At 35.7% G+C, this 24,794-nt stretch overlaps 1 protein-coding gene across 1 annotated transcript in view; it reads left to right on the forward strand.

Annotated features, from left to right (window-relative positions):
* The window catches only part of pot1 (protection of telomeres 1 homolog), a 51,868-nt gene that overhangs the window by 24,291 nt on the left and 2,783 nt on the right, over positions 1-24,794 (forward strand). Inside the window, exons 7-14 of the mRNA XM_053491184.1 lie at positions 2,902-3,007; positions 8,146-8,276; positions 8,523-8,813; positions 9,803-9,958; positions 22,460-22,629; positions 22,853-22,944; positions 23,846-23,875; positions 24,043-24,199. Of these exons, the coding sequence (XP_053347159.1) occupies positions 2,902-3,007; positions 8,146-8,276; positions 8,523-8,813; positions 9,803-9,958; positions 22,460-22,629; positions 22,853-22,944; positions 23,846-23,875; positions 24,043-24,199 (1,133 nt within the window). The remainder of the gene's footprint in view (positions 1-2,901; positions 3,008-8,145; positions 8,277-8,522; positions 8,814-9,802; positions 9,959-22,459; positions 22,630-22,852; positions 22,945-23,845; positions 23,876-24,042; positions 24,200-24,794) is intronic.

Here is a 24,794-nt window from a genome sequence, read left to right on the forward strand (position 1 = left end):
CATATTGCAAAAAGCTTCTTTGTTTTCCCTTTTTTTTAAAACACATCCTTGATTTTTACATGGCCCATTTGGAAGCCCACTCCATTATGTTAATGTGTTATTTTCCGGAATGTTAATGTGTGGTTGAACTGTTGTATTTCAAATCCATTGTCTGTCTGTGTTTATGCATATGTATAGCTTATGGTTCTTTGTCTAATCCTAAGCGATTGCTTTCACACCGCTTGCCGTACCAGTCAGTGTTTGAGTATTCTTAATTCAATATGTTTTTCAGAATCATGGAGAATTATGAAAAACATAATTATGACTCAAATTTGCTTCAAACACAAATCAAAATACTTAGTATTTAGTAATAACAAATTAATAATAATCTATATACATAAAATAGGATTTGTCTGTACATTAGTCAGAACTTGCTCTTTCGATGATATCTTTACTTTTATACATTGGAGGACCTGAAACCAGTCTCCAGTTAGTAGCACCTGTTTGAGGTCGTTAGCGGTCATAAAGACACCTGTGCACCCCACAATCATCCAAAGTCTAAGTAGATATATGGGGTATCAATAATGCTAAAAATGGCGAAGAATCAGCCCAGAACTACACGGGAGGAGAGCTGGGACTATCGTTTCCAAGGCTACTATCAGTAATACACTAAGACGTCATGGTTTAAAATCTTGCATCACATGGAAGGTTCCCCTGCTTAAGTCAGTCATGTCCAGGCCCATCTGAAGTTTGCCAGGGACCATCTGGATGATCCAGAGGAGTCATGGGAGAAAGTCCTGTGGTCAGATGCGACCAAAGTAGAACTTTTTGGTCTTAACTCCATTCGCCGTGTTTGGAGGAAGAAGAAAGATGAGTATCATCCCAATTATACCAAACCTACAGTGAAGCATGGGGCTGGAAGCATCATGCTCTGGGTGTTTTTTTCTGCACAGGGGACAGGACAACTGCACTGTATTAAGGAGAGGATGAAAGGGGCTATGTATTGTGACATAGTGGGCAAAAACCTCCTTCCCTCAGTCAGGGCAATAAAGACTGGGTTGGCTGGGTTTTCCAACATGACAATGACCCAAAGCACACAGCCAGGAAAAACAAGGAGGGGATCCGTTAGAAGCATATGGACTATTTAACAGCAAAATAACAGGTCTTTGAGGGTCAGAAATCTGGCTGATAAGCAAGTGATCAAATACTTATTTGACACAGTAAATCACAAATAAATTGTTTAAAAAATTATACAATGTAATTTCCGAATTTTTCTTTTTAGATTCTGTCTGTTACAGTGGAAATGCACCTATGCTGAAAATCTTAGACCCCTCTATGATTTCTAAGTAAGAGAACTTGCGAAATCACAGTGTGATCAAATACTTATTGACCCCAGTGTGTGTGTGTGTGTGTGTGTGTGTGTATATATATATATATATATATATATATATATATAAATATATATATATATATATATATATATATATATATATATATACTGTATATATATATACTGTATATATATATATATATATATATATATATATATATATATATATATATATATAAAACCCTCAAAGACCTGTTATTTTGCTGTTAATTAGTCCATATGCTTTTTACGCAGGTTTTCCTGGCTGGGAAATATATTTAATGTACATGATCAAATACAATAAGTATTTGATCACCCTGTGATTTTGCAAGTAAAACTATTCCAGCATGTTAAATATATATATATATATATATATATATATATATATATATATATATATATATATATATATATATATATATACACACACACACACACACACCATGAAAACTGAACCATGCACCATAGATGAAATCAAAATATTGAGCAGAGGGGAAGTTATGAGCAGTTAAAGTTTTGCAATACTTGGATTTCTGCCTGAAGTTTAACCTGCACCATAAGTGAAATCAAAATGCTAACGAAAAGTGATGTTATAAACAGTTATGGCCAGATTTAATAATCTACTTTAAATTAGGCTACTAATAAGCAACTTACTCATTGTAAACAAACATCTACACCAATAGATATTAATTAAACCATCTACGCTGAATATTTTTACTGAGATTACTTAATTCTTTTTTTAAACTGCTAAAATAACAGCACTGAAGTGATTTAAGTGAATTTTAACATGCTGGAGTAGTTTTAAGACCAAACGTAATCTTAATCTGATCTTCTTTTTCAATTTCTCATCTGTGATTCACTCTTCGATTACCGGTCGAACAGGTAATGTATTTGGCTGACTACGAAACGAGGAATAAGACACTCAACCTTACAAAATGTTATTTCTTTGTATTAATACGTTTAGAGAGAGTTCTGCCATACAGAAAGACAGGCAGAAATGTAAGTGGGCTTCAATCTGAAATAATAATTTTACTGATTAAAGCTGATCAGCTTATTTTTCACTTTATTCTTATTAACTATTTCTACAAGCTCTTTAACGGGTACTGATGCTTGTTATAGTAATGATTTTGTGTTCATGCGAATGCCCCCAGCAAACAGTTAATTTATTTACAGCTTAGAAAGCGCAGCCAGCAGTTTCTGAGCATATGTGGGAACATCAGCATGACGGTTGGGGAAACTGTCCCAGCTGGGCCCTTATAAATCATCTGACGTTATGCCAGCAATGAGCCGATCTGTCAAATCTTTGACTTTGGTCACTGCGTACATGTTTTTATAGTTTTTGTGTAGTCACAGTTATTTGAAAATAATAAAAATGAAAAATTGTTAAAAAATTAGAAAAAGCCATCTTTGTAAAGGAGTCTTCCAACTTTTTACAAGTACTGTTTGTGAAAGTTTTTAACACCCCGCTGCTACCAGATTACATTCAGGAGAAACTGACAGTCTGCCCCTGTACTTGTTTATTACTCCTTACATCACTCTTTCTCTATATTCAGTCCAGGTACACATATGTCCCTTTAAACGAACTGAAACCCAGCAGAATAGTGAATGTGTATGGTGTAGTGACCTTCTTCAAACAGCCTTTTCCTACCAAAGGCACAGGTAAGTCCCCAAAATGTGGTAATTTTTTGTTTGTTTGTTTTTTTGTTTGTTTGTTTTGAGGCTGAAGGAAAGATTTCTGCAATGGCCTTAAACCTCTGTACTGTAGCTAACAGGTCTTTTAATCTTTAGTTATTACTAGAAACTGGATATAGTTTGTATTTTATGCTGATATAGTAGTCACATGCCTGTCTGTAGTATCTGAATATAAATAGAATTAATTGACTAAAATTCTATTGCTTTACGTTTTTTTACTTTGTATTTGTGAACAATACCAACCCATGAACTTGGACATTAATAAACAGTGAGTAATGTTAGATAATATATGCATCGACTGGTGTTTGTTTACATGTTAATTAAATACACTCTCATGGATTTATTCAATCCATGCATAAATTATAAAACTTAAATAACAGCATGTCCTAAAATGTTGATAACTTACTGAACTCTGTTCTTCGCATCTAAATATGGATCCTGCAATTCAGCCTCAGTTGCGAAGTTTGCTGGTTAAGAATCATAAACATGTTATTTAAGCTGTTTGTTCTGATGGTCATTGTAGACTTACTTGTTATTCCCTTTTACTCTGTGTTGTTAAATGCTGGTGTTTATTATTAGACTTTGTTAATTTTACCTAAAGTATTAAATATTACCAGGAAGGGAAATTGAAATGTGTATAGCGTTACCCCCATTGGAATCATTTGTATTCATATGTTCCCATTTAAAATGTCACTGACAGTTTATATAAACATATTTTATAAAACAGTAATCAAAATTTTCTGAGTAGTCAGATTTAAGATTTTATCATCGCTTTGGTGTTCTACATTTTTTAAATCTAGATTCTGAAGAACAGAGAAATTTAGGCATAACATATTTAGTTGGTTCTGACTAGTGATGCACTGATTTATCGGGATCGCCTGATATTTGCCAGGTTGACTGGCATCAGGTGGCAATTGTCGACGCCAGTGGATGTTCAAAGATGATCACTTACAGTGGGAGTATTTTGCTCCCTTTTAGGAAGATCAATGATGTGCAGTTTGTAATAACCCTATCTCACCTACGTGGTTTCGCGCGGTGGCCATAAGTAAGGTTCATCATGATTCACCGCGAGTTTTTGGCACTTTGATTACGTTTCCATCTTTACGTTTGATTAGGTTTCCATCTTTCTGCGCAAAAAAATTTAACATGTTTAAGGGGTACTACAAGAAAAAACTTTTTTTTTCTTTCTCTAATCACTTTTACATTTTATTAGATTTAATTTATGTTTCAAGAAAAGTTTTGTGGACTATGTGATTACTGAAAATTCTATTTATTGGGTAGGTAGTAATATAGGAGACTAAATGGCTTTTAAAACTTTGTAAATTGTTTTTCATAAAGTATCCATTTTGTGAAAAAAAATTTATAAAATAGAAATTTGTGTTAATTTGTGCTCAAACATAGTGTAAGAGAGTTTTAAGACTTTAAAACAGTTTAGTATTTTTGTCCATATTGAAAATTTCTTTGTTTTCCTGCCACAAAGGAGGTAATAATTATCAAAGAAAGCAAAAAAATATCTGCATCACCTATTAGACAAATTATTATCTTAAATGTCAGTATCAGCCCAGAATTTATATCGGCATCTATAGTTCTGAAACTTATTTGTTATATGATTGAATTGTTTGCAGGCTAATAGCATTTCTCAAATGTTTTCATCTTGTATCAACAATGTTAATCCGTCATTATTTTCCAATAATCATTTAACAGTAATGTGCTTTTAATACCGTGTTGTTGAAGTCTTAAATTTAATGTGTAAATTAATATTATATAACAGCATGGCTCAACTATTAGTTCTGCTTGTAACATTAGTAGTAGATTTATATTAATGCACTCGTTCTAATACCTTATTATTTCTATAGTAACAGATTATAAACCGTGACTGAAATGGTAGAAAATCACATGATCTAACCTCAAAAATTTTATTAAAAAGAAATGTTGAATAAAAGCATATGATAATTGATGATATGGTGGAGGTTTTTGTTAGGAGCTTTTTATGTAACATATTAAAGTCTCAGGTGGCCATGCTTTGGAAAGGTCATGGTGTATTGTGAAGTTTCGCATGTCTGCAGGACAGAGGAATTCATACTTTCCAGTTTTCTAGTAAAACTTTTATTTATTTTTTTATTTGATTGATTGTTATCGTCCAATTGAGCACCTTTGTGAGAGAATGGCTGTTTATTTTTGTACATAGCCCGTTAAAAATGCATGCCAATAATAAATCTAAATTTTATTAATTGGCAAATCTGTGTTAAATAATAAATGTAGTGGTTCGAAACCTGCTGCATCATGTTGTATATTGGCTGGTTTATTAAGTTAGCATGCTTTATTTCATGTCCTGTTTAAAACACGACTTAGGCAATAGGATAATGGCTTTGAAATTTTTAATGTTGCACACTCCTGACATTATATATAGAAGTCAGGATGTTAGATTAGATGGGATATCTGTCAGCTGAAGTGCTTGAAATTCATTAGGCATAAATCGTTCTCTGCTTCGACTACTCATAGTCATTCCATTATCAAAGTAAGTTCACTTAAATAACTTAACTTTTTGGTTTGATTCTGACTTTTTTTCTCTTCTTGCCCATCTGTTCTTTTTTTATACAGTACATCCCTCAGTTTGGGACACTAGAATGAACTCATTCTAATCCGTAGGATGTGGTGTAGGTTACAGCAAGCGATTCGAAACAGTAGAACTAAAAAAAAAATTACAGCTCTTTTGCTTGATCACGGAGAGAAATGCATATAATTTCTTACTTGTCCATTGTAGACATCTCTGTCTCCAAGCTGCAATTATACGTGCCTCGACACATTCGGATAATTGATCCTTCTAGGGTATGTGTTGTGCTGGTATCTTGTAAAGTCCTGAAAATCAATCTTCATTTCAGTCAAAGACTTCTGTCGATGGATCATTGAGATGAGCAGAGAAAGTCCAGGCTCCTGTCCAATTTAATCAGCACAGAGGATTGGGCATTGTGCACATGTATTCTGTTTAAAGAGGCAAACACTTCATTCTAAATCAATGTGAAATATAAGAGGTCATAGCAGAAATAACAAGCAGCGCTTTATTTGGGGACAATAAACCTGCATTAATGCTTCTTACTAATGTCCATTGCAGATATGTTTATTTATTTTTGTACAGCAAAATTCAGCTTCTTTCCGCTCTTTCTAATGCTTTTCACTAATTCAAAGAGAGTAAAGGACGTGGAAAAAAATAAACATAAATGGTTTGTAGGTATTTGAAGTTTTTCTGTGTTTAAAGAAAACAACAGTTTATAATTGCATAATGAATTAACCTTCTGAATTGCAAAGACTCCATCTGGCAGCATTTGTGCTGTAATGAGACTGACGTTTAAGTACTCAGTCATTCCTTTAAATATTTAGTGAAATTAATTTAACCTGCATATAATGTAACATTCCTTACTGATGGTTATACGGCTGTTGGTTATTAGTTTTTCTTTTATGAGACATTCTTACTTGTACTTATCTGTGATTGGAATTGTTTTCTTTTGCCTAACATTTTTATTATCTGAAGGTGCAGTTAAAAAAAAGACATATAAGCCAAAAAGTGAAAGACGAGAAAAAGCCAACAACAGTATATTAAGCAATAGAATCAAATTATTATTACTTATATACACCAATAAGGCATAGCATAAAACCATAAGTATATGATGTTGGTCCTGTGTTAATTTCAGAAAATTTGAAATCTGTTGAAATGTGTGCACCAATTTATGGTTTTATTTCCTTTTTTAAGCTGTATGTTGTAAAATGTTTGTTCTCTAGAAAAAGACCAATTTAAAAACTGCATTACAAGCCCATTATTGCCCTGACATTCAGTGAGTGTACAGTGCCGTGAAAAAGTGTTTGCCCCTTCCTGATATTTTTGCGTTGCCTATTTGTCACAAGAGCACAACGACGACTTATCCAGGAGCTCATCAAAAACTCAGGGTTTGTGATTCAAGAATAAGATAAAGATTCAATTTGCTTGATGATCTGAATCATTTAAATGTGACAGATATCCCAAAAAAAAAATAAAACACCTTTTCACGGGACTGTTGGACTTCAAAAATGCCATGACTTAAGGTTTTCTAGTAAAAGATTTGCTCTAAGTATCATGCTGCATCTGCAGCCTTGCATTCTTCCTATAGTGCATTGTGGTGCCATCACTTGCCCTTATTTATTTTTTTTTTTAAGAGATTTTAGCAAAAAACTGCTACCAGTTTTTTTTATTATGGAAAGAATTCTGCAATCATCTACTGGGGCTTTCAGGTTGTTTTTTGTTGTTGAGCTCGCCATTGCATTCCTTCGCCATTGTTGATTTGAACATTCCTAAAGTTGTTTTTTTCCGCATGTTTTTTTTTTACCTGTACAGCCTCCTTCAATTGCATTGCCACATGTTTGGACTGCATATTGAAAGTTCTCAGGAGCAGCTACTGAATGTAAATTCAATGCTTGGAATCAGGGCCAGACGCTTTTATCTTTTCAATTTGTCAAGAAATAACTACAGTACTTCTAAACAGCTTCTCAGATGCATGTCCAATTACAAGGATGTCAAAATGTTTGTAACTTATAAACAGTTTATTTTGATTGCTATCCATTTGGCGCAATCGCTGTCCAAGTACTTATGGACCCTGCTTTATATCCCACCTGGATTATTAAAGTTATTCATGCTCCCTATTATTGGTTTTAATGTTATGGCTGGTCTCCCTACCTCCCTCCCTCTTCTCTCTTTTTCACTTTCTCTCTCCCTCTGTGTGTGTGTGTGTGTGCGCGCGTGTGTGTGTGCGCGCGCGTGTGTGTGTGCGCGCGCGTGTGTGTGTGCGCGCGCGTGTGTGTGTGCGCGCGCGTGTGTGTGTGCGCGCGCGTGTGTGTGTGCGCGCGCGTGTGTGTGTGTGCGCGCGCGTGTGTGTGTGAATAATGTAGTGGGTTAAGAGGAGTTTTACTGATAACTGCTCAAAGGTAAATGCTTGTTCAATATCTAGTGAACACTTGTGTTGGTGCTTTTCCTTTGTCCATTTAATTTAACCATTGACGCTGATTTATAAGGCAACATTGACAGTTCCCTGCACCTAAGCCACCCTGATCACCATGGACACATTGATTTTCCATAGATTACTGCTCCACACTGAAGATCACAGACCAGTCAATGGCTAAAGTGAGCTGCACCATTTTCAGCGAAAGGCTTGAAGATCACCCTAAAATCTTTCGAACTGGAGACATCATTCGTCTTCACAGAGTGAAGGTAAGGAGATTAGACAACTGTATTTGCCAACCTTGATAGACTTTCATTCACATTAGCTAGGCACGATTTAAACTGTTGGAAGTGCTTCTTTGATTACATCCACTTAGGTTGTAATTACTTTGAGTGCTGAGCTAAGTAATGGGCTGTAATCTCAACGATTATGGTTGATTAAGGTCTATTTAAGCAATATATGAATCATTTAAATATTCAGAGTCACTAAGAATGTGTTGTAATGTATGTACACAGGCTCAAATGTTCAGTGGATCGATTACTCTACTGACCACTTTAGGATGGTCTGCCATTACGTTTGATGGGATGATTGACAGCCCTATTGAGGCCCGCACATCAAGTAGGACTTTCCACTTTGACGAAGCCGATAAGCAAGCAGTGGAGGCGCTGCGTCAGTGGTCAGCAAGACAACTTCTGGCCAGTGAGCCCACAGTCCCACTGTCCTCTGTACAGCCGAGGATGTTTTTTAATCTGACCTGCCAGCTGGTAGCCAAAGCCAGAATGGACACCAGATGCATGCTGCTTAAGGTGTGGTACACAAGACTATTTATTACGTTTTATGCTGTGGCTGAATTCTCATTATTTAGAAGTTAAATGGAAAATGTCCTCTCAGCTCTAATTTCCTAGGATGTTACTAAATTCTTTTCAAACAAATCGGATTGTGTTCTAATAGCTTTGCTGATAAAATGGTGTAATTTGTATGTACAGTAGCTGTTAGAAAGAGGTGTCTGCATTATAATTTTTACATTTTAATCAGGAGGAAATTCAGTGATTGTGATCCAAACATGAACATACCATAATGTGGTGTTTAAGATTAAAACTTTAATTTTTTTTAATTAAAATTATTTTAAAATTAAACATTAATCTTAGATTAAAATATTCAAAATGTATTAATAGAAAAAATAAATGAAGAATTATTGCTTACTGTGTCTGCCACACATTACACAAGACAGAGACATAGAAAGAGTGAATAAGAAAACAGATTATGGGAATGTTAACACAGTAATATCAAAACTATGACATGTTAAAGTTCAAACAATGTAATAAAACTTTACACGCACAAATTATTGTGTGTACACTTTCTGCCCACTTTATTCAGAATACCTCTACACTTGCACGTTCATGCAGTTATCTAATCTTCAAATCATGTGGCAGCAGTGCAGTGTGAAAAGTCACTGATACAGGTCGAGCTTTAGGGTCTGTTCATATGAAACATCGAAATAGAGAAACTGAGATCTCTGTGTGAAGGCAGATGAAGCGATAGACATCTGGAATGACTGACAGTTGCACAGATGCTTTGAACTCTCCAATATTACCTGACTCTCTCCGGAAGCTCTGTTCCCTTTTCCCTGTTTTCTCATTAGTTATGTTTTGGTTAGTGCTCATGGGGCTCGAAAGATGGCTTGACACAGCACTCTCTCTTTCTGTGAAGATAAATGGATAATGTGAAATAAAAAAAGTGCACATTGATAATCTAGCTCCAACAGTAGGTTAATTTTTTTGTTGTTGCTGCTCAGGTCTGGGATGGGACTAAATGTACGCACCCTCTGCTCAATGTAACCGTGGCACCAGACACCTTAGAAGGAGAGTCCACTCCTTCTCAAGACAGTCACAACATGCTTGCCAATGTTCTGGTCTACGATAACCATTTGGAAGGAGCCAATAAGTTGAAGGTGAGAGATTTTTTTTTTTTTTCCCGATTAAATGTAGCACTTCATCATAATAAATTTTTAATCAACTTGCTATAAACTGTCACTATGAAACTGTAAAAGAAAAATATTTCATATAGAAAAGCTGTAAAATGCATGTATAAAATGTTGTTACCAGAGCTTAGGGTTGTGATAACTAATCCTATAACTCGGTCTTAGTTTATCAAATATTAATGGTATGATCACAGCTTTAGAGTGCTGCCGTGAGTATTGTTGCATCGGCTAAGAGAAATGTACCTGTACATCTATAAAAAGAAAATTGCATGTGATGAGTGTAGATGTCTCCATCAAAGCACACATTTAAACCAGTGTCAATTGGTGCACCTGAGAAGTGTTTGCTATATTGTCAGGAGATTATGAGTCACCTGTCACTGGGAGTGCAGGAGAGCATAATTGGCCTTGCGCTCTGTGTGAAAAGAATTCCATTAGGGTTGGATTCATGTGCTTGTAACAAAATTTATGCAAGATGCCTGCTGCCGGTATTCTGTGTTTTTGGGGGGAGAAAGAAAAAACGTGAAACAAATGATGTAGTACCAACATAAAATATGAGGAGTGTAGCACAATATAACACTATGTCCATAACAGCCTGAACAAACTGTTTTAAACTACCTAGAAGCAAATTTTCTAATTCTATACAATTCATTAACACTATCCAGTTTTCTAATTATGCTGTATAATGTGTAGCTTCCAAACCTAACAAAATGACTCTTTCTTCTGAATATTTTAGTTAGGGACTTTAACATGCAATAGACCACAATTTGTTTCATTTGATCTACAGATAGCCGCACGGTGGCTTTGGCTTAGTGGTTAGTTCTGTGACCTCCAAGGTCAAGGGTTTAATTCCTACCTTGTCTCTGTGTGCATGGAGTTTGCATTTTCTCCTAGGTGGGTTCTTCCATGTATTCTGGTTTCCTTACACAGTCCAAAGATTAGGACTTCACAACAGGGCTGGTTCTAGACCAGACCATTTTAGCTGCATCCAAAGCCTGGAGAAGTGAATTGCACTTTGTCAGGCCTCTACCTGTAGACCTGTCCAACTTGGGTGTCCCACTTGAAGACTAAGCTCCTGCTGGTATAGCTCTTCAGGTCACTGAGGCATGCAAACCCCCTGACCACAATAAGTGGCAATCCCTCAGGGGGGACAGTAAAAAATAAAAAATCAAATAAATAAAACAAAATAAAATAAAATATCTTTAATCCAGATTTTATCAATCAACGACATAACATTTATCTTAGCTGGATGGTCTAATTCTCGAAAACGTTTAACCTAAAGTAAGACTTAACACACTATAACTAGAATATTTACAAAACTGAAAGGTTGTCTTATGAATAATAATAAAAAACTAAGTTAAAACAGATGAGCTATAGAACAGATCATATTATGTTTTTTTTTATATATTTTATTTTTTTGTAATTTTTTATAGTAAATAAACAGCTCTTTTTTTCTTCAATCCACTCTACAACGGTCTCCTATGTCCCTTTGGAAAAACTTTCACAAATTCATCCATAAACTACAGTGTGGGGCGGGGCTTTACGTAGGGGTCTGTCAGACAACAGTAATTTGTCTTCAGTCTGTCAAATTTGACGGACGTGGACTCATCGCTGTGCTTGTTGTAACTGAAAAAAAAACGCAGCAGCTTCTTCAAAGTCTTTCCACTCTGTGACCGCTGAACTCCTACATGACATTAGGTTAGGCTACGTCTTGACTCATTTGCATACGGACAGTGATTAGATGTTTACCGAGGGCTCAGGGGAGGTGTGTGTGTGTACGCGCATGTGCGTGCGCTGCAGCCTGGGAATGAATACACACAGCGGAGTGACGGATATGAGGGAAATCTATTACCGTATTACAGTATGTAGTGTCTCTTTTTCTGTGTATTTTTCCGCTACCGCAGTTCATTTTATCAACTTGTAATATATTCATTTTGTGAGTATATTAACATGTGCTTTCTCAACATTTCAAAATTTTAATTTGAGGGAGCAAGACATTTATTCGAGGGGGCGCTGCCCCTCTTGCCCCCCTGTAGAGCCGGCCTTGCTTCGCAAGTTGCCTGTAGTGTGTGAATGACTGTGTGAGTGTGTGAACTTGTGTACACTGCCATAGATTGGCACGCAGTCCAAGCCAGTTCCCTCTGCCTTGTGCCCGATGTTCCTTGAGAAAGGCTCCAGGCTTCCTGCGACCCTGCACAGAATAAGCGGTATAGAAGATGAATGATGTACAGCTCATGAGGACAACCTTTGGAATGTTTTATAGCGAAACCTTACATAGCCTTCTATGTTAAGACTTCATGCAGCTGATTGTTTATATTAAGGCCTTTCACAGGTTAATATGGATATCATCTCGATGGACATCCCATCTAGTAAATTTGACTTTTTATGCTCCAGATGTACACAGAGGATCCAGGCACATACAGTATGGACAATGCTGCTCACATACTGTACCTGCTGCTGTGGATTTTGTGAAATAAGTGCTTGCTTGACGTCATTGATTGCTATCTGCTACCTAAAATAAGTGGTAGGAATTGGGTAAGAATATAAAAAGTACTATTGCTTAGTGCAATATCAACCCATCTTGTATCTTGTCTAGTTATTTTATTATGTGTAGATATAAAAGAATTTTATTACCTGCTAGTTTAACTGCTGAGTTTACAGTTCCATCTCACATAATAGAAATTTTTCAATATTTACTGTATTAATATGTACAATATTTAACCCCTGATAAATTCACCTCTGCTTCTTCTGAATGAACCTTGATACGCGTCTAAAAAAGAAAATGTCTCACTGATGTTAAATCCAGGAGTAAGAGTTTTTCCAATAGAGCTTTAGGAGACTTTATTTCCTTGCATTTCCAGGTCTCACTGTTCACAGTGGCCAACAAACTTTCTAAGAGAGTTTGTTTGATGAATTGTTTGCACATCCATTTTTTATTTTTTTTTAAATCACAAGTTATTTAAATCCAACAATTTTTTGTCTCATCCACCTATTGTAAAGGCTGAGTTGATTCTCTTGTATGGAATGTGCAGAGCTGTCAGGTTTTGGCTCTAGAAGATGGATTATGTTTTTCCAATGTTGTCACCTTTAGGATATGTGTGGTGCATCTTTGCTGTTTCTGTAATCAGTGAGGTACGACAGTCCCACTTCTTCTTTAGTTGAATTGTAAGGATTTTTTTTCAGTTGTCTTGAATTGTTACAAATAGTTAAACTTTTTTGAAGACTTGTTTTCATTCATAATTAAAGCAACCACTGTTCAGAGAATTGCCTAATGCTTTTGTAGGACAGTTTTCCAAAATTATTGGAAGGGCACAACCCCAATTTTTGTTTTAGTTTTTCTTATATGACAGAAAAACGCATCACATGATATATGTGATTTTAGCCTTTATTTAATAAGTACATTTGGATGTGTTTTACTGGCTCCTTTGTTTTAAACCGACCAAACTAATCACCAACTGATCCTAACTGCCTCAACCTTTTTCTTTTGTAATGCTTTTCCAGGTTTGTTAAACCGCTTATTTCACTTGTTGTTTGTTTTGGGGGGTTTCTCCTCTTTGTCTCATTTTCAAATACTTCTCCATTTGATTCGGTAAATGACTTGGAAAGTCTAAATACTCCCTCTTTTTTCCCCCTGATGAAATCATTCATTGCATGTGTTTTTGATCATTGTCTTGCTAATGGCTAAAGTTCCTTCCAAATACACAGAATGCATTTATCTGTAATTGGGGAGAATGTTTCTGCAGGCTTCCAAATTCACACTGTGGTTTTCAATTACCTTGGTAGAAGTTATTCTTTTGTACCTCATCTCTTTTCTGTCATTACTTTTTTTCAACCAATGAGTGGGTTGCATCTTGTCATATGGCCTCATAATCCTGCTCTTCATGGAACAGTAGATGGTGATACCTTCACCCCTACCTGTAGAGATGTTGGTAGTCTCAGAGACTATACTGTAGTTTTTGGGTTTGTTTTTATGGGTTTCTCAATGCTTCTGTCATTACCTGCTGCTGTTTTCCTTGGCTGACAAGTACTGTACATCATCTGGTTGTTTTATTTTATCAGGGTTTTCTTTTTCGTTTCCAGGTTGTGGTATTTGACTATTTGATTTTTCCCCTTTTTTTCATTTTTAAAGGATTGCCATTTCCTCCCATAGACAGCTCTCTGTTCTGGATGCTGATTTATAATTTTTAACCAAAAATTGCGATTTCTCAGATGAAACGCAAGGCTCAAACTAAGACATTATTGGCAACAAAGGTACCTGCGAGTAAAGTATTCCAATATGTTTGGTGACATGTACACAAAAATCAGTGGGCTGGAACTGAAGGTGCCGAGTTGTTTCGAGTTGTCTATGACTTGATGTAAATATCAAGAAGTAAAAGCTTTGCCATCTCATTTTTTTTTTATCCGAAATCAAAATATCTTCATATTACACTTTACTTAATTTAAATGTTTCCTTGACTTCTAATCACTTTGATAATTGGAGCGTTAATCTGTTTTTAAAGTATTTGACTTTATGTACACAGTGAAACCACAGGCTTTCTCTTTAGTGAAGGTCTACCATAAATGCTTAAAGAAAAAAGACTCAAGCTACTGACAGCTTTTCTACTTTAACTCTCTTTGTATTAATATTTCAGAGAGAGCTTGGCTTTTTGTGGTTTCTTGGGCCTTGCAACAGTATTATTTTGGCCTTGGCTTTAAATATAGCACTTTAGATGTATAGGTCTGGCTCTGCCTTTATATCTTTTACTTTGTTCATCCTACATTATTGTAAGGGGATAGTAGGATTTTGTGCACAGAGTGTAAAACAAAGGTTGTAAGGTTATCTCCAAAGAGACTGTGTAGACTATAATTTGTGTCTGACCTTGTTGTTTGTAAGTGTGCCATTGCCATATGGGATGGTACACTATCTGGGAAAATGGGATTTCAGTATTAAGGTTCTATCTTGGTGAAAAGAAATGTTGAAATATTGAACATCAAAGTTTTTGAACTCAGTTGGCAAAACTCTAAGTGAGCAGAATCATTTATAGTTCAATGGGGCTTATGCTTTCATAGTTGTTTAATTGTAAATTTTTCAATTGTGTGCCATTTAAATGTGAAGTTTTAACAATGTTTTAAATGCACATGTAACTTTATCTTACTATAATATTGTTTATACCACTATTAATTCTATAAAAAAAATTATTCTTTAACAGCAGCTGTCAAGAGTGACTGCTCTAATTCCAGTGACATAATTGTGTTAATGCACTGATTGTAATACAGTATTGTTTCTATAGTAACAACTAATTCACAGCTCACTTGAAGCTCGTTGAGGCAGCTTTATTATGAATTCATTTTTTACTATAGATTCTTGGGTAAATAAGCGGTGTGCTGCTGTACTGAATATCTGTGTTAGTTGTACTTTTTAACCAGTTATTTTGCTCCACCAACACATACTGTATCCTTAACTGCGACTGGCGGAGCTGCTAACCAGCAGTTTGTGACTAACAGTTAGGAGTGACAGGGGTGATCAAAGTTTTACTTTTTTGCTGGAACTATGTAGCCAAAATATGAGGAAAATAAACAATGGAGATGTTGGGCAGTCTTGAGAAGCATAATATTTTATTTATATTTCCACTTATTTATTCTGCTTTAGAATATCTGCTAACTTCCGGGTGGGAATCCCAAATATCGATAAATAAAAGGATAAGTTAATAATTATCCACCTCTAAAATTTATTTTAATAAACTTTTATAAAAGACATGTAAATAATTTTTCAACATAATTTCTTTGCTTTTGAATACACTTCGTCCAGCTGTCAATAAGCTTTTGTATTTCCTCATTAAAAAAATGTTTTAGGCCGAGCTGCGAGCCATGAATGTATCGCTGTCTTCTCTTCTTTATTAGATGCAAATATTGTGCTTGTAGGGCTGCTTTCAGGGGACCAAACAAAAGTTTGATGGGAAAACATCGTACTGTAGCTATAGACAGGATGCTTTAACACTTTCGATGGTGTGGGCAGCAGTATGTGGATATGCATCCTTATGCAAAATCACAACACACTTGGATAGCGATCACCTTTGTTTAATTTGAAGTTTAGGCTCCACATCTTCAATAAGCATCTTACTGCAATGAACACTGTTGATTGTTGAACCTTTTTCCTGATAATGTTGCACTACTGGCCCTTGAGAATCTCAGAAAACTGAAAGTAGCAATTTTCCAGCTGAAAACTTCCTTGAGTAGTATCGGTGAGTATCGGTCCAGATTTTGTTTGTAGATAACCAAGGGCAACATCTTAGACCATGTTCACTCCTGCACAGCAGTGACTGGGGAGACAGCAGTGTTGAACGAAAAGTGTTGATAAGAATGCTCGGCTAACAGTATTAATATCTGGAGTCTGGATAATTTTTTAAAAGCTAGTGTGCTATGAAGGGTGTTCAAATAGTACTCAGGAGTTAGACAGGGATATTCAGGATTCTGCTAAAGTTAGAAGCTAGTTAGCTTTGTACATCACATTAGCAGTGAAAAGAACAACACTGACAGTTTTTAGACAGTTTAGAACGACTTAGAAGCAGTTACTGTGGAGACATACAGTTGTTTACGATGAGCTAACATTGTCAGATGTTCTTTCTTGCTGTAATTGTTCCTTGACTTTTTTTTCCGAATGTGACTTTTGGCCGGCAGCTTCTCTCCTCTCTTTCTAGTACTGTGGATCATACTGACCTACAGTACTTTAACCCCTGCTGGAGACAGACAATTCGTGTAATTAATTGTTATTAGAACACATGTGACACAGAGGGATACACACAGTTAAGCGTCCCAGTGCTGTTACTGTCTATAATTACAACTTTTACTGTTGTATAATCATTGTTATGAAGACTCCTGGTAGATAGAGCTGTGAATCATGGTAGACGTTCGATTCAATTTTATTTTTGGACATTGTGTTTTTCAATTCGATTCAGTAGCACTAATTTGTATTGTTTGACACATCTCAAACAGCTATATCTTACAGTACATATTTTAAAGTAATATATACTTCTAAAAGTTATTAATAAAATATTGAAATACAGTGTCATTTTTGTTAATGTTTTAAATGGTTTAAGTCTCATACAAAGTATCAGCTAACTGTGTAGTGTTTCGTTCCTTATAAAGCGTTTAAGTTTTACATTTACAAAAACAACATACCATCCCTAAAGATTTAGATTAATACTTAATCAAGCAAAATCTTGATACCCCCCCCCCCCCCCCCCTTGTATAAAGCAGATGGCAAATCAGATTTGCACTGCTGTAAGATTTTTGTGGGAATGTTTACTTTTGCGAAATGAACAAATCATTCATAATAAAATGTTTTAAACTTTTTGGTTACATTTCTGATTAATAAGTACAGTAGTTCTTTATCTTTCATATACATCAACATGGCTGGATACACTTGTAGATAAATGTTAGACCATTGGTAAATGGAAAATATTTGTAGCTTTATAAAATTATAGTGTTTGTTAAAAGAGGCGTCCCCTATAGATGAAGAGACTACAGGTTTTAATAGAGTTTAGAGCCAGAGACTAAGAGGACCATTAAACATTTGTGTACAAAAAAATGGAAAAAATGCCTTTCAATGAATGTCTGTTGATTTTTTTTTTTTTTTTCTCAGACAGTTTATTCACAAAATAATAGCATTATCTTATTACTGTTATCAGTACACTGTATGTGCCCCTGTCATCAGTAGTATTGTGTGAAATTGCTGAAGCTTTAGACTGGGCAAGAGTGAATTATAGAGTGAATAAAGCAGACCATTAAGATTATGCAGACAGTGAGAGAGAGTTTTATGCTGGTTAAGAGAGGGCCAAATCAATATAGTAACAGCAAGAGGTCTTGACTGTAAGGGTCTTACGCACACTGCATGTGATACAGAGCACAGTCACAAAGCCATGTCACACAGAGTTGCTAATAGCCAGCTAAACAGCAGCTCCAATTACGCATGAATGAGCCTGATAACTCTCACTTTTCACATCAATGAGTGACTGTATTCAGCTAGTGAATTAATAATACTGTATTTCAGGGGTTTCTATTCAGAGAATAAAGCACCAAAAATTTCTGAATATTAAATAACTACTCTACGCTCTTATATCAGTTTTTCTTTTGCATTTTCATCATGTGTCCCAGTTTCCAATGTTTCATCTAAAAAAGGAATGCTTGGTGAAACATCATAAAAGTAATCTATGTATGGAGCCTTTATACTAATAAAAAAAATAAAAAAGAACCTTAGTGTTTAAGTATGAAACATAATGCAGTTGACAGGTTTTTTTTTTTAAAAAGTGGTTAAGGTCTTATTTTATCATAATACTGTGGTACACAGAATAGTAGTGTTCGACATGCATTTAAATGTTTTTTAACATCCAGGTCATTTTTTTTGTCATGTGATGTAGAATTATAATGTTAGAAGAGGGTTAAATGCTAGATTTCCATACTAAAGCAACCATGCCAATTAACATTAATAAGGGATGCAAGAATAAGAGTAGATTTGGCAACAAATTATTTAAACAAGGAACTAGAATTATCTTCCATAGCTAATGTGTTAGCTTCTAGGCTTGATAATTCCTATTTGGAAAAATCGGGCTTTATCCAAGTAGAGAGGGAAACAAATGGATACCTTTAAGTTGAGCTGGTTAATGTTAGCAAAATAACAAGTAAAAATATGCTTTTTATAATTTGATTGAGCTCAGCTTTTTTAGAGGAGAAAAAGACCTTGTACAAGTTTTTGGCTTCTCTATCGTAATTAAACATTTTACTAAGGTACAGTTGAGAATGTTTATTCTCAGGTTCCACATTTGTCATGTGCACAGACAGATGTAGCGCTATAACTATACAGTGTGTAGATGAAAAAACTGATTTTTGAGATGAATGACTGACACATTTGTAGATAGTTTTTAACTAAATGCTAAATGTAAAGCAAGCACTTTTTTCCTATTTAGAGGAAAAGATTTTAATAATGAGCAAAATCTAAATCACTTAATTATCCACCTATGTTTGGTTAAAGATTTATTGTCATTTTATTTCATGTGTTCCATCTGACTAAGATACAGTTGTTAAAAGAATAAGTACACCAGGAGATGTGCAGGTGGAGTTTTTCAGTGGTTGGAGCTGGCTCACAGCCGTGTGACATCCTGTCTGTATTCACATCTGACTATCAATTATTCATGTGGGGAAAGAAAGAAAGCACATGGGTTGTCTGAACACACAAATGCTCCCTGCCTGTGATTTCCTCAGACAGAAGGCTTATAACACATGTCTACCTAGAATGGGTTATAGGTATACCTATGTAATTGGGTGTGAATCTGTATCAGGGGAGTTAAATAAAAAGAAAAATATACTGTATTAATTGCCATTCTGCATCTAGAGTCAACCCACGGAACTGAGTTTCTCTTCAACAGTCGCCATCACTCATTAGATCTAAAATAAAGAATTAATTGTAGAGTGTTACTAAAAAATAAAACTTGGGTTGATCCTGTTTTTGTTACATCAGACATGGACATGTGTGGTGTGCTATTTCAGGAAATGCTGGTTTTAGGCATTTTGGCTAATGTGTCTGGAAAATGTTTGCTGACATAACAGCACTTTTTTTGACAGAGATAAATAGAATGAAAAGCTGCAGCTATTCACTCATGCATTTCCAAAGCCAGAAAGCTTTACAAAGGCTTAGGAGATGATGATGATGTCAGTCTCCTAGACTTTTCTTTCTGTTATCAAAGAACTGATGAGAGTATCATCTGCAATACAGTGCTGAAAGTGAACATTTTCCGGCTAGGGTAGTAACATCTGTTTAGTCTTTTTTTTTTTTACTTATTGATGGTTTACTGCGTCAATGCTTTTATTTATTTTATATTAATGCACAAGTATAGTTGTGATTATAAATATTTAATTAGTTGTTAATCAGTGGATTTGCTTAGGGCAAATGGCATGGTCCATATGTATTTGTATAGAAAAAGCTGCTGAAATTTATTTTTATATTATGTCAACAATTGTTGGTTTAATGGAGATACTGTACAAAAGATTTCTTTGGAATTGGTTTGTCTCGGTCTTAATTACATTTTGTGCAAAACCCACTGTTCACAATTTATCTGGTCTCATCTTATATCTACTAAATTAAACTTTTGTCTATGTATTTACTGGTTTCAAGATTTTTAAAACCTAAGGAAATCAGTTCTGTTCGTTTTGGAGTTAATATTGTGGGTTTTTTTGGTGCATTGGTTTGACTTTGGGAAAAACACTTAGTAGTGAATGTTTCTCAGTTCTACTCTTTTTTGCTCTTTTTTGTTTTACATATAGATGAGAATGCAGTGAATACCTGAGATCCAGTAGTATATAGCTGCAAATCTTAGGTTAATAGAGTTTTCTATGGTGGAAGCTGCTGGCTTTGTAAGAGCGCTACCTTATTCTATCTGGTCCCTGTAAGTTCTACAGATGCGACATTTTCCTTAGCAGATAAACAGTGTGCAGTATACACACCCATGAAAACTGGTCATGCATGCACAGACTGTACAAAAAAACAAGTTAAAAAAAATTATGAATTTCTCTGCTAACAAAAAAAAATCTAACTAAAATTAACTAACTAAAAAAAACGCACACAACAAAAGTTCTTTTAAACATATTTTTAGTCAGTGAAATCAAGAATACCAAGCTTTTCTTCAGTTTTTGTTACTTCTATTGCTTCTTGCAAAGCAATTTTTACAAGATGTTTACACTGAAATTAAACATGAAAATTAGCGAGTAAGAGCGAAATTCCGTCAGGTAAACAAGCACAAGGCTTGAATTTCACAATGAAATTTTTTTTTTTTGTGTGTGCTGCAGAATTTGTTACTCTCATGCAGCCAACATTTGTAATGCAAGAATTTCTCCCACATTTATTGGCAAGCCGTCACCCCCAAACAACCGCAAGCCAATAAATCATTCTGCACTTCTTCACTGTCAAATTGAGTTTTGTACTGCAAGGCCCTAATGCAAGTATGGAGCAATCAAAGCACTATTGACATGAAGCTGAAGCTTCAACTCTGGCAGGGAAGGAACTGCACCGAAATAAGCATTTGTTTTTGGCATGTTCAGTTAGACTGTCGAGGTGTACCAAGGTTATAAAACCTGAGGCCCAATCACGGTGGTATCAAGAAGGTTGGAGAAAAGGCAGCAAGGGAGGAAGAACGTATAAACTCTAATGGCAAGGACAAGGATTTAACTTCGTGCTACCGGTAGAGAGAAATGGACTATGGCAAATAGAGCATATCCAGCTCTGTCTGTGGATTTACCACTTAGTTATAGCCCCCTTAGACTACTGAAAACCCAAATGTGCCAAAGGGAAATCATACCTATATAAGGGGTAAGCTCTCAGAGTTGAGACCAAAGAATGTTACGAATTGGTGCAGCCAGTAATGAATATATAAATATATATAAATATATAAAGCTTCAGTGCTGTAGTATGGAGCCCTATTCTGAATTTCGACTCTCCTGGACCAGAGGCACAAGGAGAAGACTGACAAGTGAAATCCCGTGAGCTTAAAGCTCTCTGACTGCTGCTTGTCACTCAGAGTGAAGGAGGAGGGCTGGTGCGTCTATCTCTCGCTTGCGTTCATATCAGAGTCCGAACATTCTCAGTTTCATATCACAACCCAAGTGTAGCAGACAGGCGTGCACTCCTACTGCGAAGCCACACACTTAGTGTGCTACCCTTTGAAAGACCCAGGATTAGTCTTCTCAACCAGCACATCATCAGGGATGAAATGTACCCAAATGCATGGTTATTGACTTGAACAGATTCTCGTTTCTCATCTGCAAGCCCTTTGCATACTCTTTTAATGTGCAGTGAGTGGAAAGTACACTGCTCCTGATTTTCCACTTCCTTTTTCTTTTTTAGCACAAGTTATGCCAGCATTGCTATCTGTGCACACTGAACATCTTGTAGATTGCACAGTCAATACCATCCCTGCAGCTGTGCAGCAGCTTGCCAAAAAGAAAACCTGTGTATATGATTATCACTACCTTCTCCTATAGAAGCACTTGTAGCATATTTGTCTCAGCCTACACACCTGAGTATTTGCAGCATTTGGAAGATCTAGACTGCAGTATAGAGAGGCAGGTGTGCTGCTTTATAACACCGCACCCTGCTGGCTGTTGAGTTTTCTTTTTAATGATGGTTTATGCATATCTTTCCCACTAAAGAAAGAAAAAAAGCGTGAATCTGTGTTTTTGTCGTGTAGAGGCTAGGACATGCAATTAAGAACAACACTAGTGCAGATGTTTTTGGGTGCCATGATTCATCCCATGTAGTAGGGAAAAGTCTTTTAGGTTTTATACCAGACTGCCCCCTGCTGGAGGATTTTGCTGATCAGTTAGAAACCTTGCTCCTTGCTTATCTCAAAGTGCACGGGCCTGTTGAAAAAAATAAATAATATATTATTGGTTGTTAAAGTAAAATAAATGCTTATTGCTGTTGACTGTGTGTGTGTGGGTGTTTAGCCTGGCATGTTCCTTCGGCTGTACAATCTTCATGCTGTGTCCCAAAAATCATCTGAGCAAACTGCTGATTGTGCCAGCCCCCTCTGCTTCCACCTGCATGGCGGCACTTCATATGGTAAAGGCCTACGTGTGCTTCCTTCAGAGAGTCCAGAGCTCCAGCCGCTCAAGAGGTAAACTACGCTATGGTTTTGACTCGGAGTGTTTCATGAATATGGGAATTTGCTTAAATATCACGGTTTCTACTGTATACTTGACTGAGGTGGAATGTTGGTGTATTGCTACATATTGAAGATTTCTTTCAATGTACTTTATGTAAGTAATGGTATTTACAAGTGATCTTTAAAGTGTCTCAGAACCCTTCATCTTGTCTTTCCTAACCTCTTATTTGTCCAGATTGTTGGAGAGTCATGAAACTGAAGCTGAAAAAGATGAGGTGAATGATGCCACTCTCCTCAATATTTGGTATACTCCTCCCGAGTCTCTTGGTAAGATCTACCTCTTTACTGGTCTTGAACCTCTGTTATTGTATTACCTGTATCTCTCTGTAATATAGTGTGTGTGTAATGCTTCCCTGTAGAGTTGACTACAAAAATGTTGATAATGTATGCAAGCAAAATAAAAAACATTGAAAACCAATTGAACTCTTAATAATGAATTTTACAAGATTTCCTTGCCCTAAAATATTACTTTAAAATACTTTATTTTAAAGTCAGTAATCTTAACAAAATTGTTTACGTATTTGCCTACCCCTTGGGTAGCCAGCATTTTTTCAAAAATTTCAGAGAAATTTCAGGCTTGGTTGGCTTTTTAATAGCTCAGATTATATAGGACATTTTTAACGTACATTTTGGAAACTAAATTCACATTTACAGCATTTGGCAGCTCCTCTTACCCATTTAATTTCAATTTTTTTTTTTCTACAACAAGAGCAGTTGAGGGTTAAGGGCCTTGCTCAAGAGCCCAACAGTAGCAGTATGGAGAGGCTGGTGTTTGAACCTGGGACCTTCTGATCAGTAGTCCAACCTCTCACTCACTGAGCTACCCCTCCTATTTAACTGTGTAATACCGTTTTTGCATATCTTAATATGTGAACTTTAAATCTAAATTTGTACAAATATTTCAGTGTTCATTTGATTATTTTAGCAATGCTAGGTTTTAAAACTTAAATAATTGTTCTCTGAAATCTACTTTCAATTTGAAGGGGCTAAACAAATGTTCACACAGGGTATCACATTATAATTATATTATACATCTAAGTTTGAGTCATGGATGCAGTGATGTCTCCTGGTTTGTTTCATAATATGTAACTCCTTTGTTATAATATGGTGTGTTTGTATACTGATTAGATTGCATGGCCATAAATTCAGTTTTTCTGTTGTGTTTCAGGTCAAGTGGACAATGAAGATTTTTTTACGGGTAAAACATGCTCTTATTTGGTTCAGATCTTTTGATGATTCCATTTTTTTCTCCCAACTGTGCTATAACCATTTCAGCCATATGCTCACTTCTTGACTAGGCTAGAAATCTGGTCAGTGGGGAACTCCGATTTACTCTGCTGTTTGCTTGTAACTGCATGTGTTCAGTTCGGACATGTGGACACGCACTGCAGCAGGTCTCTCTTGCTCATGTGAAGAAATCGGCTACACCTGTGGTTTGTCACGTTCGTGCCAAGGTGAAATCTTACCAGCCACAAAACCTGTACCAGTGCCTCAAACTGTTCTGTCCACAATGTACAACACTGTGAGTCTCATCTGCAATGTCTATATACAGTGATAGGATATTTATATTGTAGGTATAGTATGTTATATTAATATAACTGTTAAAGCTCTGAATAGTGTGGCCATGCTTAGCTGGCAGATTTTGATTGAGTGTATTGACTGGTTAAACACACAGCTCTTAGAATATATAAGGTTTCCTGGTAGAAATCAATTTATCTATGGCACAAAATCAAGTATACCTGCACTGTAGTAATTTTCTCCTGATTCTGTTATTACAGCTTTCCCTTTTCTGGTTGAGCAACATAATAACTTTATACAACAGTTTAATGCTCTAGATTAATTTATTCATCTTAATTGTTTCTAAATTAGTTTTTTGCCATTCATATTGATTGATATTTCTTACCCTTAACCCATGTAAAATCTGTCATTTTCTGAATAGGATGTTGTTCCCAATTACTTCCTGCTTATTTTGTTTTTGCTGTACACAAAGAGTATCCCAAAGTTTAAGATTCAGCTACAGAAAATGTAAAAAGTATTTTCCTTCTTATGCCTATTTGCTAGTCATCACCTGATAAACTGCAGGAAACTCTTCCTTTTCCTTTAATTTTTGTACTTAC

This window comes from Clarias gariepinus, chromosome 2 (assembly GCF_024256425.1).
Source record: "Clarias gariepinus isolate MV-2021 ecotype Netherlands chromosome 2, CGAR_prim_01v2, whole genome shotgun sequence".
NCBI lineage: Eukaryota > Metazoa > Chordata > Actinopteri > Siluriformes > Clariidae > Clarias > Clarias gariepinus.